At 38.2% G+C, this 15775-nt stretch overlaps 2 protein-coding genes across 2 annotated transcripts; both read left to right on the top strand.

Moving 5' to 3' along the window:
• Window positions 1-3332: 3332 nt before the first annotated feature.
• On the top strand, window positions 3333-9183 carry LOC149131285 (uncharacterized). The gene is made up of 2 exons (XM_089340235.1): window positions 3333-3964; window positions 5391-9183. The coding sequence occupies exon 2, from the start codon at window positions 5938-5940 to the stop codon at window positions 8053-8055; it is 2118 nt and encodes a 705-aa protein (XP_089196361.1). The 5' UTR covers window positions 3333-3964; window positions 5391-5937; the 3' UTR covers window positions 8056-9183.
• Window positions 9184-13344: 4161 nt separating this feature from the next.
• LOC149131286 (uncharacterized) lies at window positions 13345-14604 on the top strand. Its single transcript, XM_089340253.1, has one exon. The coding sequence runs from the start codon at window positions 13641-13643 to the stop codon at window positions 14268-14270; it is 630 nt and encodes a 209-aa protein (XP_089196379.1). The 5' UTR covers window positions 13345-13640; the 3' UTR covers window positions 14271-14604.
• Window positions 14605-15775: the final 1171 nt, after the last annotated feature.

Genomic DNA, 15775 nt, shown 5'->3' on the forward strand with positions numbered 1-15775 from the left:
ACAATTCCTTCCCAACTACACGGGTTCCGGGTTCAGTCCTGCTGAGTGGCACCTGGAGCAAGTATCATCTGCTATAGCCTTGAGCCGACCAAATCTTATGAATGGAATTTGGTAGACGGAAACTGAAAGAAGCCAATCGCATGTGTGTGTGTGCGTGTGTGTTTGTGTGTATGTGTGTGAATGTGTGTGTGTGTGTGTGTGTGTGTGTGTGTGTGTGTGTGTGTGTGTGTGTGTGTGTGCGTTTGTGTCCATCACAGCTTGACAATCAGTGTTGGTGTGTTTACGTTCCCGTAACTTAGCAGTTCGGCAAAAGTAACTGATAGGATAAGCACCAGGCTTTAAGCGAAAAAAAAAAAAAAAAAAACGGTGTCGATTTGTTGGACTAGAATTCCATGGCCGCAAGCTGATGAACGAAACAAGTAAAAGAATAAAAGAATATACGATTATAATTATTTGGTTTAACGGGGTAAAAAACACAATAGTCAGAAACCAGGAGGCGAGAGTCACGATGTGAACATCTTTAATCATAGATTTGCTGGCGTACAGCTGACCTGGGGTTAAAGAGTATCAAATGCAATAAGAGGTCACTATGTGGTCACTATGTGGTCACTATGCAGCCTCTAGTGGCCTCTACGCGGCTCTTCGAACTGTTAGAAGTAAGTGCCAAACCTCCCTCAAATGAAACCTCGCTATAATAAGCCAGGAAAGATACGTTAAGCAACCTGGTGGTACACAAAAGAAATGGCTGGTTTGTTACAGTTGTTATATATCTGATCATAAGTATGGAATCGAAGAAATGGCTTCGAGTCCAATAACAAAACCAAAAACAGCAGCAGCAGCAGCAGCAGCAACGGCAGCAACAACAGCAGTAGCAGTAGCGACAACAACAATAACAACAACTGTCGTAAATATAATACATGAGGCGAGAAAAGTAAATCGAAGCAAAAAGAAATTAAAAAAGATAAAGATTTTAAGCTGTTTAGAAAGAGTGCATGGGAGGTAACTCCCGATGTACTACTTTTTCAAGGGAAATAACTCTCATCAAGGGAAATAACTTGGTACTACTTTTATATTAATTCTATATCGTTTTTTATTTATTTGTTTCTCATTACACGTACATACATACACACACACTACACTACCTCCACACCGATACATATACACACACACTCACACACGCATACACATGCATGCAACCACATACAAGTACACACTCCCTTACACATACAGACTCACACATACACACACACGCATGCATGCACCTCCACACATACACACACACACACACAAGCACACACACCTCCACACACAAATGCGTGCACCTCCACTCTTTAATATACACACTCACTCACACACACTCACACGCGCGCAAGCGCACTTTCACACACACACACACACACACACACACACACTTATTGGGGAAAAAACGTCGAATGTTCGATTTCGTATCGAACCAACGACTCTACTCAGAAACTGGGATACGTTTTGTTACTCGTATGATTCTGGAGCATCAGCTCCGACTGTTTGGCCATGTTGCTCCATTTTCTGAGTTGGATCTGCGTGTTGTTTTGTTTTCTCCGAGAATGAGGTGAAGGTGACGGGTCGTGTTGGTCGCCCACATCCCACACGGCTACGGCGAATGAGTAAGTATTTCGCAGAGACAGGACCGGACTGAAACATGGCTCTGATGGGTCGTGGGCAGATGGGGGATGCAGTGATTCGCTGCATCGGTACATGCTTTCATTCTTGGATCCTGAAATCATGAAAGTCAAACGGATCTAGGTGGTATTGTCACGAGGCATTTTGTTCGACGATCTAACGATTCTGCCATCTTGTTACCTCACTTTTCTGTTAGAATACAATAATACGAAGTAACTTCTAATTTCACCCCGTTTGTGTAAACAATTGTGTGTGTGTGTGTGTGTGTGTGTGTGTGTGTGTGTGTGTGTGTGTGTGTGTGTGTGTGTGTGTGTGTCTACGCGCAAACTGGTGTCCAAACAATTAGCGAGATAGCTTGGTGTGCAGGCTGATTGATAACACACGCGTATTTCCTGTTTATGAAATATACATAAACATAGAAACACACACAGACACACACACATGCATAAATACACGTTTGAGCGTGTGCCTGCGCGCGTGCGCGCGTGTGTGTTTAATAAGAGGATATGTTAACCTCATAAAGGGACGGTTACATCCAAGGAAATACTGGTTCAATACATAGTACTATTGGCGAATGGAATTCCCTTAAAACAATAGACATATATCAAGCATATACTCTCCATTTTCTTTTCTTTTCTTCATTCAACTGGATATAAACTACACACATACACGTAAACACATATTGCGCCTCCACATATACATATATGATGTATGTATGTATGTGTATATATATATGTATATATATATATATATATATATATATATATATATATATATATATATATATATATATATATAGACACGTAAACACATGCGCAGACACACGCCCTGAGGCTTTGAGGTATTGAGAAGGTGTCATCTAGACGAATCCAATCAAAATATCGGATTACAATTTTGTTCCCTGTTAATTTCATTTCCGTTTGGATGACCTTCACAGGCATACGCGCGCATACGCAATCACACACATAATATATACAAGTTTCCCTACTAAATATGAAAACGAATGCGTGAGAGTGTGTTTTCATGTATATATCGCTATTGACATAAAATCGTGTGTGCATTCATACATACATACATACATACATACATACATATATGCATTCTTCCATGCATACATACATATATGCATTCGTGCAAGCATACATGCGTACGTACGTATGCATGTGTGTATGTAAGTATAATTTAGTATATCTTTTGAAGCTTGTGTATATTAAACAATATTTATTTTTCGCTTCGGGGAGTGCTTTTTGTTGGCCCTACCAATAACTGAGGAGAAAATTATGTGTGTGCTTAAATAGACACATACACACAGGTATGCAAGTGTACATGGCCGCATGCAAAATTGATGATTTCACATATAATCAAGTCAATCTCATTTCACTGTGATCGATTGTGAAGTGAAAGAAAAGGAAGTCACAGCATCTCCTCATTCGATCAACACAAACACCAAACGTTTAGAAGTTTAGAGACTCTCATCCTTCTACAGCTGCTGCCATACGCACATTCATATATACATACAGACATACATTTACATACACATATATATATATATATATATATATATATATATATATATATATATATATATATATATTTATATATATGCCACATGCTTATATGTGCTGTTATTCTTCTCACCCCGATCAGCAACAATAAAGAGAGGGACACGCGCTTCAAAGAAGAAACGTCTTTGTGGTCGTTGAAACGGCTGACGCCAATGAATGAATCTCGTCCGATAATAATGGTGATCATGGCTACATTGCTTTTTATCGTTAGTCTGCTCCGTCATGGTTGACCCAGGGCTAAGAAAAAACAAAGAGATTATCAGTAAATGCCATACCAACAGCAATAAGAAAGAACTAAATTTACAAGAATACAATGGGAAAAAAACTTAAGAAACAACAAAGACAACAACTAGACAAAGTAATGAAGGATTCTTCTGTATGTGATTGCTCGACCAGCTAGAAATAGCAACCCTTCATCTCCACCAAGCAACACATATCTTACTTTAAAACGAAACCAAAGTCACATTATTCACTTTAGTCCTAGATGTGTAAGAGATATACAATATTAGACTGGATGGCCACGACTGGGCCAGTTTTGAATTATACGTCTGTTCGATCAAGACTGATGTGATGTTAAACAAAGACAACAGTACGGGGGTAACAAAAACAGCAACAGCAACAACATCAACGATAAATACTTATTCAGGGCAGCTGGAGCAACAACCAAGAAAGCAATGACAATTGTTGACACCTTATGTGAACGAGAACAGTAATGAAACCAGCATCCGAATGAAAACCAGGTTAGTTCCATCTTCGTAACTTCGTCTTCTTGTTGTTGAGGTTGAATTGATGAGAGTATTGTAACTGCAGCTTAGAATTCGTGAGTTCAAGTCTCTTCTGAGATACATAATTCCTTGCGCTTCTGGTTCAGGTCTCAATATCACCCCGAAACTGTCTAATGACCGCCTCCCACTGTTTTACGTGCAATGTATCTCTCGGCGAAGGAGCGTGGCTGAGTGGTTAAGGCATTCGGCTCACGGTCGTGAGTTCTGTTCTCGGCGGCACGTTGTGGCTTTGAGCGAGACTTATTTCACGTAGCTCCAGTCCGCTCGGCTGGCAAAATTGAATTGTACTTGTATTTCAAAGGGCTAGCCTTGTCACATTCTGTGTCACGCTGAATCTCTCTGGGAACCACGTTAAGGGTCCGCATGTCTGTGGAGTGCTCAGCCAGTTGCAAGTTAATACCACAATCAGGTCGTTTTTTGATCGGATCAACTAGAACCATTGTCGTCATCGTAACCGACGGGGTACCAGTCTTGTCTCTTAGTTAAATTAAGACATATAGTGACAAGGAAACAGTGTTAAGCCATCGTCGAACTGCCAGGCCCACGATTGGTTAAACTGGCCGAAACTTCGAAGTTACAGTCGATAATACTCTTGTTTAAGAATAATAAATTTGTATTCCATAAAAGTACAGGGCAACACACACACACACACACACACACACCTGTGAAATCCTTCTTTTCTTTCCTTTCCTGAGCGTCCAATAATATAGTACTTGTTCCACGTACCCGCGTTGTTACTTTTTCTTGCTTATTTATGTTTGGATTGATTATATATATATATATATACATGTATATATATATATATATATATATATATATATATATATATATATATATATATATATATATATATATATATATATATATATATATATATATATATGTACATGTGTATATATATATATATATATATATATATATATATATATATATATATATATATATATATATATATATATATATCATGTAACCTCGTGGGCATCGGTACCATTTTCCTCTTTCTCCGTTCTTCCATTCTCCGAACTTTCCATCTTTCCGACGAAGGGCTACGCCCGAAACGTCATACACTCTCTCTTTCCTTTCCAGAGCGTCCAATAATACTATCCATATCACGTCCTCACTTTGTTGTTTTTTTGTTTTTTTGTTATTGTTTTTTTGAACTATATATATATATATATATATATATATATATATATATATTTATACATATACATATGTGTGTGTGTGTGTGTGTGTGTGCGTGTTCGTGTGGGTTAGAAATGATAACATTTATTACTGGTCGGACTTGGTGTTGTTGTTGTTGTTGTTGTTGTTGTTGTTGCTGCTGTTCAAATTGGGGCAAAAATATCAATTTTTTTCTGTTTCTCTCGTTTTATTTCAGGTCCGCCGAAAATCTCTCCAACAAAACAAAACTTTGACTTCAAGACATTCATTAAAAGGCTTTAAGTTTTGTGAGAGAAAAAGGAAGAGGAGCAAGAGAAGGGGGTGCTGGAGAGGAAGGGATCAACTAATTCTTTGTTGTTTGTTTTTTTTTTGTTGGTTTTTTTGCGAGAACTTGTTTCACACTCATTGTAAAAGCGTAACTATATGCATGAATATATACACGCATATATATATATACATGCACATATACGTACATACATACATATATATTCATACATATATGTATATAATACAACATACATGCATATATAATATACACATATAAATATATACATCTCTCAAATTGAACGGATAGATAGATAGATAGATAGATAGATAGATAGATAGATAGATAGATAGATAGATAGATAGATAGACAGACAGATAGATAGCACGTAAAGGGAATAACAAAAAGGCGATCAAAGAAAGAAAGAAAGAAAGAAAGAAAGAAAGAAAGAAAGAAAGAAAGAAAGAAAGAAAGAAAGAAAGACAAAAAGAGAAAGAAGATGGCAGCGGGTGTCACATGGTTTCTTTTCCCCTTTTTCTGGATGTTTCTAGTGAGTCATTCGAACCCAGAATATAGCAATAGCAGCACTAACTCTAATATGACCATCACCACCACTGCCGCCACCAGCACCGTCCACACCACCAACACCACCGCCACTCCTAAGGCCACTACCACCACCACTATCAACACCACTTCTTCCACAGCCACCACCAACAACTCTAATATGACCACCACCTCTGTCCTCCCAACCATCAACAGCAACATGAACCTCACCGCCAACGACACAACAAGCACCACCACCACCACTATCAACACCACTACTTCCGCAGCCACCACTACCACCACCAACAATAACTCTAATATGACCACCACCTCTGTCCTCCCAACCATCAACAGCAACATGAACCTCACCGCCAACGACACAACAAGCACCACCACCACCACCACCACTATTACCACAACCACCATCCTCAACAACAATAACAACCATCATACCGTTTTTACCACCACAATCACAGAATGGCAATTAACCATAACTACGGGAAATTCTACAGATGCTGGCACCAATGGTACTATTTACTTGACCCTGAATGGTACCAAAGGTTTGTGGAACTTGGATATTACGTCGGGCGGCGAAGTATTCCAGAGGAACCAAGTCGACGTGTTCTCTTGGTCGATGCCAGATATCGGTGTCTTGGAGCAAGTGGAACTTATCCACGTAGAATTCGTCTTGCATCATTACCTAAACTGGTGGCTTGAATCGATGATGTTACTTGATAAGTCTGCTGCCGTAGAATATTGGTTTAACTTTAATGGTTACATACCAGAGAACCAGTTCCATTACGGAGAAGTCATCCTTGTCCCGGATTTCGAACTTGAAGTTAATCTCACTGAATTTACAACTATGGCGACGATGATGTCCACCACAATAACAAAGATGATGAACTTGTCAAACTTAAACTCACTCAGCCCGTCATCTTCCGTTCACCAATCAGAAAATTCTATGTTCTCCAATGTTCACGGTTCGGTGAGTCATTTTCTAACCGAAAGTATTCAACATGTCTCTACCACGGATCAGCAATTTGTCTCCGTTAGCAACTTCGATGATTATCAAACTTCTTCAAGTTATCCGCCAAACCATTTAGATCATAGTGACAACAATAACATCAACACCGCCTTCACAACTCGTACTATTTCTACGATTTCCAACCAGAACAGCCACAGCATCATTTACGACTATTTATCTTCTCTAACCACTTCTTTGCCGTCCTCGGTTTTAGAAACTTCTCGAAATTTTGTCAGTACTAATATACAAACAACTTCTTTTCCCGATGAATTTCTGTCGACTTCCTCGCCATATTTTCTTACTGAAACACTTTCGAACATTCTCTCTTCTCAAACAACATCAAAAATAAATTCCAGAAGTCTCCAGCCTTTGTCGACGTTCTCGAGTCATGAATCAAAACTGAACGCGAGTGGAACCTCTCCAACCGGTTCTTCGGCGATGCTGTTTTCTAATTCGAAAACTCTAAATATTGAAACATCAGAAGAAATAACGACCACAGATTTTGATCCGAACACCAGCCAAGAACTGTCTCAAACGGAAACCCAGCATTTGTTGACTTCATCCTCGTTTCCAAGGATCTTCTCAATGTCATCTTTTTCATCATTTTCATCTCATCATTCTTCTTTTGCTTCCGCTACAATTTATTTCTCTTCCCGGGATGCATTGTCTTTGTTGCCAACCGAACAAATGATGTTATGTGTTTATTCTTCTTGCGGGCAACATTCTGCGCTTTTAAGATCGTTTTTCAACCAGAACGGTGATAAGCGAGACAGCATTGACCAATCAGTAGTCTTATCCTTGCAGAAAAGACTCATGAATATTTCCAAAGAGTTAACAGTCGACAAAAAAGGTCTCAGTAAATACAAAAGAACCAAATCAAGTGCTGTAGATAATCGTTACTCTGCAACAGCCATTGGTTATTTGGCGGTGACGGTGATGATTATACCGTTAGCTCTGGTGGTGGCCAGCGATTTGATGAACTACCAAAAGTTTTTCCCCTATCGTAAAGACAGGATTATTCGCACGGCCCCAAAGCCACCGTCGATCTAAGCATTCAACGAAGAAGAAGAAGAAGAAGAAGAAGAAGAAGAAGAAGAAGAAGAAGAACAAGAACAACAACAACAACAACAACAACAACAGCCAAGAGTAGAAACAGACTGCTATATGGTTGCTTGATGTCCTAGAGATGAGCAATATACATACATACACACACACACACACACACATATATATATATATATATATATATACATATATACATATTAACATATACATGCTATATATAGCAGGAAAAAATCCTATACATTTTAGGAAAGTAATATTTATTTTTAATTGTATTGTAACCTCGATTGTACATTAGTATATTATGAACTATGGAAAGAGGGAAAATATAGCCATCCTATGCGAAATACGAACTCAGATCGTTAGTGTTTACAAATAAAAACCGTCAAATATTTTGTCCACTGCATTATTGATTGCAGGAAACCACTGTCCTTGAGTTCTACGGAAATACTGGTTTCAAATTTTGGCGCGAGGCCAGCAATTCTAGAGGAATGCGTTACTGGTACTTATTTTATCGACCCCTGAAAGAATGAAAGGTAAAGTCGACCCTGGTGGCATTTGAACTCGGAACGTAAAGACGGACGAAATGCTGCAAAGTGTGCTGCCAAGCATGCGAACGATTCTGCCAGCTCGCCGCCTTCGTTCTACGTAAATATTGATACAAAATAAGATATCTTATAGAAATTATAGCAAGAGCCGAGAAAATAAAAAAGACTTCGAATATATTCTTCATTTTGTTTTTTGTTTTGTCTTTTTCCTTTGATGGTTGTAGGCATTTTGTTGATTTGTCGCCACATTTTCCACTTCATTCAATGTCATTTCATTTACCTGTATAGTGTCTGTACAGAATGAGACAACAGGGTTCGGGCGTGGGCGTTTATGAGCAGGTGCTTGAGCGCGGGTGTTGGTGTGATTACCTCCCCGTAAACTAGCGGTTCGACAAAAGAAAACGATAAAATAAATACTAGGCTTAAAAAGAATAAGTCTTGGGGTCGATCTCTTCAACTAAAGGCGGTGCTCCAGCATGGCCGCAGTGGAATGACTGAAACAAGAAAAGAATTATACACGTATACACATCCTCAGGTGTGTGTGTGTGTGTGTGTGTGTGTGCAAGTCAGTGAGCGCGCGCGCACATATATTTATCTTTGTATTGTTTGTAGTTTTCTGTTTTTTTCTGCTTATTTTATTTTCTTTATTTCAGCGCAAAAACCCTAAAGAAATGACAACAAGACTGAACTGTTTAGAAAATAGTTTTATTATTATTAATATTGCACAAATGTTGAGTTTTGTTCAAAATATTTATTATGGAAATTGTAAAAATAGTCACAGCAAGAATAAAACCCCTTATGAAGTACCCACCTGACCAACCCCCAATTTTTATTCCATTTGGAAGACAGAGGAATTTGTGTGATGATATTTAAACAAAAAAAAGGGAGAAGAAATCATCAAAATCTCTATGTTGAGACAGGAACGTCTCTTACATGTCATATCACAGTTCTTAGATAATCACAACTCTTTGCATTACCTGGAAATTTTCATACCAGTTATATCAACGGCATTTTCAATATTTAACTTCCTGCAACCTGTTCATTTGCAACAAGCTTCTTTCGTGTCTTTTCAGTAAAAACTTAATCCAATGCAATTTTGAATAATCCACCATTTCCACTTCTTCGTCTCTCTCATCTTCTCTCTTCACATTTTCTTCTGCAACCAACCTTGGCACGACGCTCGTTTTCTGTGCGATTTCATCTTCTTGTTTATTGTTCGAGGGACGAGGAAATTCATTCGACGGTTGCTGACACAGTTCAACAGTTGAGTTCTGGCAATAGACAGAGCATTTCCTATCAGTAGTGATGTAACCACATTCACCACACTTCGTACATTGTACTTTGCTGACTTCCATTCCGAAGGGGTGGTCATAAACAGTATTCTCATATTGGCTCTCACGTAGTTGATTGTTTCGGGTTCCAGGTTTAGATTCATACTGCTGATAGTCTATCGATCTTGCGTCTTCCTTCTGACTTGCTTCTATCAAATTGTCCATAGACCTGGAGCCATCTTTAACCAACTCGTTACTCAGTAAATTCTTGTCCCCTGCAATTTTTCCTTGTTCTTCGTTCTGATTCAAGAAATCAACTTCTTTCGCTTCACCGCACTCCATCTCTTCATCTGATCTCTGGAATTTCATCATATTTGGGGTTTTTTAAAGTCTAACTTCGCTTTTATAAACTCCAAAAGAAATCTTGTATTTCTAGAGAAGATAGCAGAAGATAAAATATACGATGGCGATAGTAGTAGTCGTGGTAGCAGTGTGAAGGGAAGACTTCTAACGCTGGAGATTTCGTAGATGTGTGTGAGGTGAGTCGAACTGCAGGTATGTTGGTTCGGCTCAAAGTTCAGCCGTTTTATGAAGGGAGACACAATGTCTATCCTTACTAGCACGTGCGATCGGACATGTCTTTTTTTATTTATTTATTTCTCTCTTTCTTTCTTCCTTCTTTCTTTCGCCCTTCCTTACCGCCGTCCCTTTCTTTCTTTCTCCCTTCCATCCTTTCTCCCTCCCTCCCTCCCTAACGCCCTAAACCCCTCCCTCCCTCCACCCTCTCTTTTCTTCTTTCTTTCTTTCAATGCGGACCAACGGCTAAGTTGATTTATTTGAATATACGTGTGTGAATGTGTGTGTGTGTGTGTGCATGTGTATGTATATATATGTATACATGTGTGTATGTATATATATATATACGTATATGTGTATATATATATATATATATATATATATATATATATGTATATTGTATATATTTGTATAAATATATGCATGTCAACACATATCTATATGTATATGCATGTGTATATTTATATGTATGTGTATATATATATATATATATATATATATATACATGTACGTGTGTGTGTATACATATATGTATATGTTTGTGTGTGTGTATATATATATGTGTATGTGTGTATATATATATATATATATATATATATATATATATGTATTTATGTATGTATGTATATATATTTATATGTATATGTATGTGTGTATACATACACACACGCACACACATATCTGCCCACGGGGTAACAACGCTAATCAGTGAATCGAATGAAGACAAACTTACATTGAAACTGAACCTAAAACCATGTAGTAGGGAAGCAAGCATCTTGTCATGTAGTTGTAGTAGTAATAACAATAATAATAATAATGATGATGTTTTCTATTCTGGGCACAAGGCCGCGAAATTTTGATGGAGGCCAGTCGATTAGATCGACCTCAGTATGCAACTGGTACTTAATTTATCGAACCCGAGAGGATGAAAAGCAAAGTCGACCACGGCGGAATTTGAACTTGGACAGACGAAATACGACTAAGCATTTCGCCCGGCGTCCTAACGGTGGAAGTGGGGGGGGGGTAAAAATTTATAAATTAAATTGTTTTTTAAAATAAAAATCTTTCCCCCATCATCGTGAAGTGAAAAGAAAAAAAAAGAAATTACAGACGGTGGGAGGCTGAGAGGGTGGGAGGCTGAGAGGGTGGGAGGCTGAGAGGGTGGGAGGCTGAGAGGTTGGGAGGCTGAGAGGGTGGGAGGCTGTTAGGGTGGAGAGAAGGGAGGCAGTGATTTAAGGTGGTGGGAGGGTGTTAGAGAAGGAGAAAGGAATGAAGAAAGAAAGAAAGAAAGAAAGAAAGGAAGAAAGAAAGAAAGAAAGGCAGGGAGGGACGGAGTTAGAAAGGGTGAAAGCGTGTTAGGGTGGAGGGAAGGAGGAAGGGTGGGATGGATGTTAGGGAATGAGGGAGGGAGTTAGGGTGGTGGGAGGGAGTTACTGATGGAGTTACTGAGGAAGAATGAAAGAAAGAAAGAAAGAAAGAAACGTAGGGAAGGCGAGATTGAATGAGGAAGGGAGTAAGTGTGTTAGGGAAAGCGGGAGGGGGTTAGGGTGAGAGATACTATTACCACCATCGTGTACCTTTAATTCGCCTCACCTTACACACATCTACGAAATCTCCAGCTTTAGAATTCTTCTGCTACCACTACTACTATTGCCATCGCATATTTGATCTTCAGCTATCTTCGTCACGAACTTAAACATTGTAAAACGCCGTTGATATAACTGGTATGAAAAGTGCCAGGTACTGCAAAGAGCTGTACTTATCTAAAAACTGTGAGATGACAAGAGACGTTCCCGTCTCAACATAGAGATTTTGATGATTTCTTCTCTCTTTTTTTAGCACAAATTCCAGAGAATTTCAAAGAAAAAAAAATTGGGGGTCGGGCAGGTGGGTACTTCATAAGGGGTTTTATTCTTGCTGTGACTATTTTTACAATTTCCATAATAAATATTTTGAACAAAACTCAACATTTGTGCAATATTAATAATAATAAAATTATTTTCTAACAGTTCAGTCTTGTCATTTCTTTCGGGATTTGCGCTTAAAATAAAGAAAAAATAAAATAGCCAGAAAAACCTCAAAAATTACAAATAATATAACAAAAAAAAAAACATATGCGCGCGCGCGAGCACACACACACATATGTGAGGGTGTGGACCCGTATGTAATTTTTTGTTCTTGTTTCAGTCATTCCACTGCGGCCATGCTGGAGCACCGCCTTTAGTTGAACAGATCGACCCCAGGATATATTGATGCAAGGCTCGTACTCATGCTATCGTTCTTATTACGGCAACCTAATAATTGTCACATATTATATTACAGAGAAATTCCTCAATTTACATAATATCCAAGTCCCATTCATTCTTTTGTTATCTTGCCATTACTACTAATATATAATATATATATAACATATTATACATATATAGTAATTATATATATATAATATAAATATATATATGTTTTATATATATATATATATATATATATATATATATATACACACACACACACAAACATATACATATATATAATATATATACACACATATACATATAGTCATGTGTCGATATACATAAATATATATACATATATACCCACACATATATACCTGTATATATATACATACACACATGTATATATATATTTATGTATATACATATATATGCATACACACACACATACACACACACACACACACACACACACATACACACACACACACACTCACACACGTATATTCGAATAAATCAACTTAGCCGTTGGTCTGCATTGAAAGAAAGAAAGAAAAACAGTGAGGGAGGGAAAGAGTGAGAGAGGAATGAATGAAGGGAGGGAGGAAGGAAGAAAAAAAGAAAGAGAGAAAGGGAGGGAGGAAGGAAAGAAGGAAAAAGAAAGAGAGAAATAAAGAAAGACATGTCCGATCGCACGTGCTAGTAAGGATAGGCATTGTGTCTCCCTTCATAAAACGGCTGAACTTTGAGCCGAACCAACATACCTGCAGTTCGACTCACCTCACACACATCTACGAAATCTCCAGCGTTAGAAGTCTTCCCTTCACACTGCTACCACGACTACTACTATAGCCATCGTATATTTTATCTTCTGCTATCTTCTCTAGAAATACAAGATTTCTTTTGGAGTTTATAAAAGCGAAGTTAGACTTTAAAAAACCCCAAATATGATGAAATTCCAGAGATCAGATGAAGAGATGGAGTGCGGTGAAGCGAAAGAAGTTGATTTCTTGAATCAGAACGAAGAACAAGGAAAAGTTGCAGGAGACAAGAATTTACTGAGTAACGAGTTGGTTAAAGATGACTCCAGGTCTATGGACAATTTGATAGAAGCAACCCAGAAGGAAGACGCAAAATCGATAGACTATCAGCAGTATGAATTTGAACCTGGAACCCGAAACAATCAACTACGTGAGAGCCAATATGAGAATACTGTTTATGACCACCCCTTCGGAATGGAAGTCATCAACGTACAATGTACGAAGTGTGGTGAATGTGGTTACATCACTACTGATAGGAAATGCTCTGTCTATTGCCAGAACTCAACTGTTGAACTGTGTCAGCAACCGTCGAATGAATTTCCTCGTCCCTCGAACAATAAACAAGAAGATGAAATCGCACAGAAAACGAGCGTCGTGCCAAGGTTGGTTGCAGAAGAAAATGTGAAGAGAGAAGATGAGAGAGACAAAGAAGTGGAAATGGTGGATTATTCAAAATTGCATTGGATTAAGTTTTTACTGAAAAGACACGAAAGAAGCTTGTTGCAAATGAACAGGTTGCAGGAAGTTAAATATTGAAAATGCCGTTGATATAACTGGTATGAAAATTTCCAGGTAATGCAAAGAGTTGTGATTATCTAAGAACTGTGATATGACATGTAAGAGACGTTCCTGTCTCAACATAGAGATTTTGATGATTTCTTCTCCCTTTTTTTTGTTTAAATATCATCACACAAATTCCTCTGTCTTCCAAATGGAATAAAAATTGGGGGTTGGTCAGGTGGGTACTTCATAAGGGGTTTTATTCTTGCTGTGACTATTTTTACAATTTCCATAATAAATATTTTGAACAAAACTCAACATTTGTGCAATATTAATAATAATAAAACTATTTTCTAAACAGTTCAGTCTTGTTGTCATTTCTTTCGGGGTTTTGCGCTGAAATAAAGAAAATAAAATAACCAGAAACCCCCCCCCCCCCCCCCCCCAAAGAATTACAAATAAGATTTTAAAAAAACATTTGCGCGCGCGCGCGCACACACACACATATCTGAGGGTGTGGACCCGAATGTAATCTTTTTTTCTTGTTTCAGTCATTCCACTGCGGCCATGCTGTAGCACCGCCTTTAGTTGAACAAATCGACCCCAGGATGTATTTTTGCAAGGCTGGTACTTATACTTTCGTTTTCTTTTTCCCGTACCGCTGGAGTATGCGAACGTGAACACGCCAACAACGGTTGCCAGGCAATGGTGGTGGTGGACAAACACGCACACAGAACTACTATAGGAGGCTATAGTAGGTGACACTTGCCCAGTGGGTCTGAACCCAGAAACATGTGGTTGGTACGGACCGCTAAGTTACGAGGACGTAAACACACCCGCATCGGATGTCAATCGTTGTTGTGGGAGGTGGGGCCAAACACAGACACACGCACACACACACACACACATACATATATATATACGACAGGCTTCTTTCAGGTTCCGTCTACCAAATTCACTCACAAGGCTTTGGTCGGCCCGAGGCTATAGTAGATGACACTTGCCCACAGTGCCACGCAGTAGGACTGAACCCGGAACCATGTGGTTGCTAAGCAAGCTATTTGCCGCACAGCCAATCCTGCGCCTATAAACACAGCCACTCTTATACACATGTATATATATATATGTAGATATGTATATATATATATATATATATATATATATATATATATATATATATATATATATATATATATATATGTGTGTAGTTGTAAACTACAGAAAAAAGTCGAAGACAGCTGTATAAACAATCAGGGGTATTAGTATATATATATATATATATATATATATATATATATACTAATATTTATAAATCATGTGACATATTAATAAAATCTGTAAGTGTACAACCATCCAGATATCTAAGTACCTTATTATTATTTTTAATATATAATTCCTGTACATCACCTCCAAACACTTCCAATATATATATATATATATATATATATATATATATACATACATATAATAGATCTAGTCACATGAGCTTCTGCTAATTTAATTCACGTGGTAGCGTTAAGTCGAGAAAATCGGTCGTTGGT

Source organism: Octopus bimaculoides, chromosome 23 (assembly GCF_046866305.1).
Source record: "Octopus bimaculoides isolate indiv1 chromosome 23, ASM4686630v1, whole genome shotgun sequence".
NCBI lineage: Eukaryota > Metazoa > Mollusca > Cephalopoda > Octopoda > Octopodidae > Octopus > Octopus bimaculoides.

Excerpts from the sequence above, each read along its gene's own strand:
- LOC149131285 (XM_089340235.1), top strand. The coding sequence starts at position 5,938 with ATGGCAGCGGGTGTCACATGGTTTCTTTTCCCCTTTTTCTGGATGTTT.
- LOC149131286 (XM_089340253.1), top strand. The coding sequence starts at position 13,641 with ATGATGAAATTCCAGAGATCAGATGAAGAGATGGAGTGCGGTGAAGCG.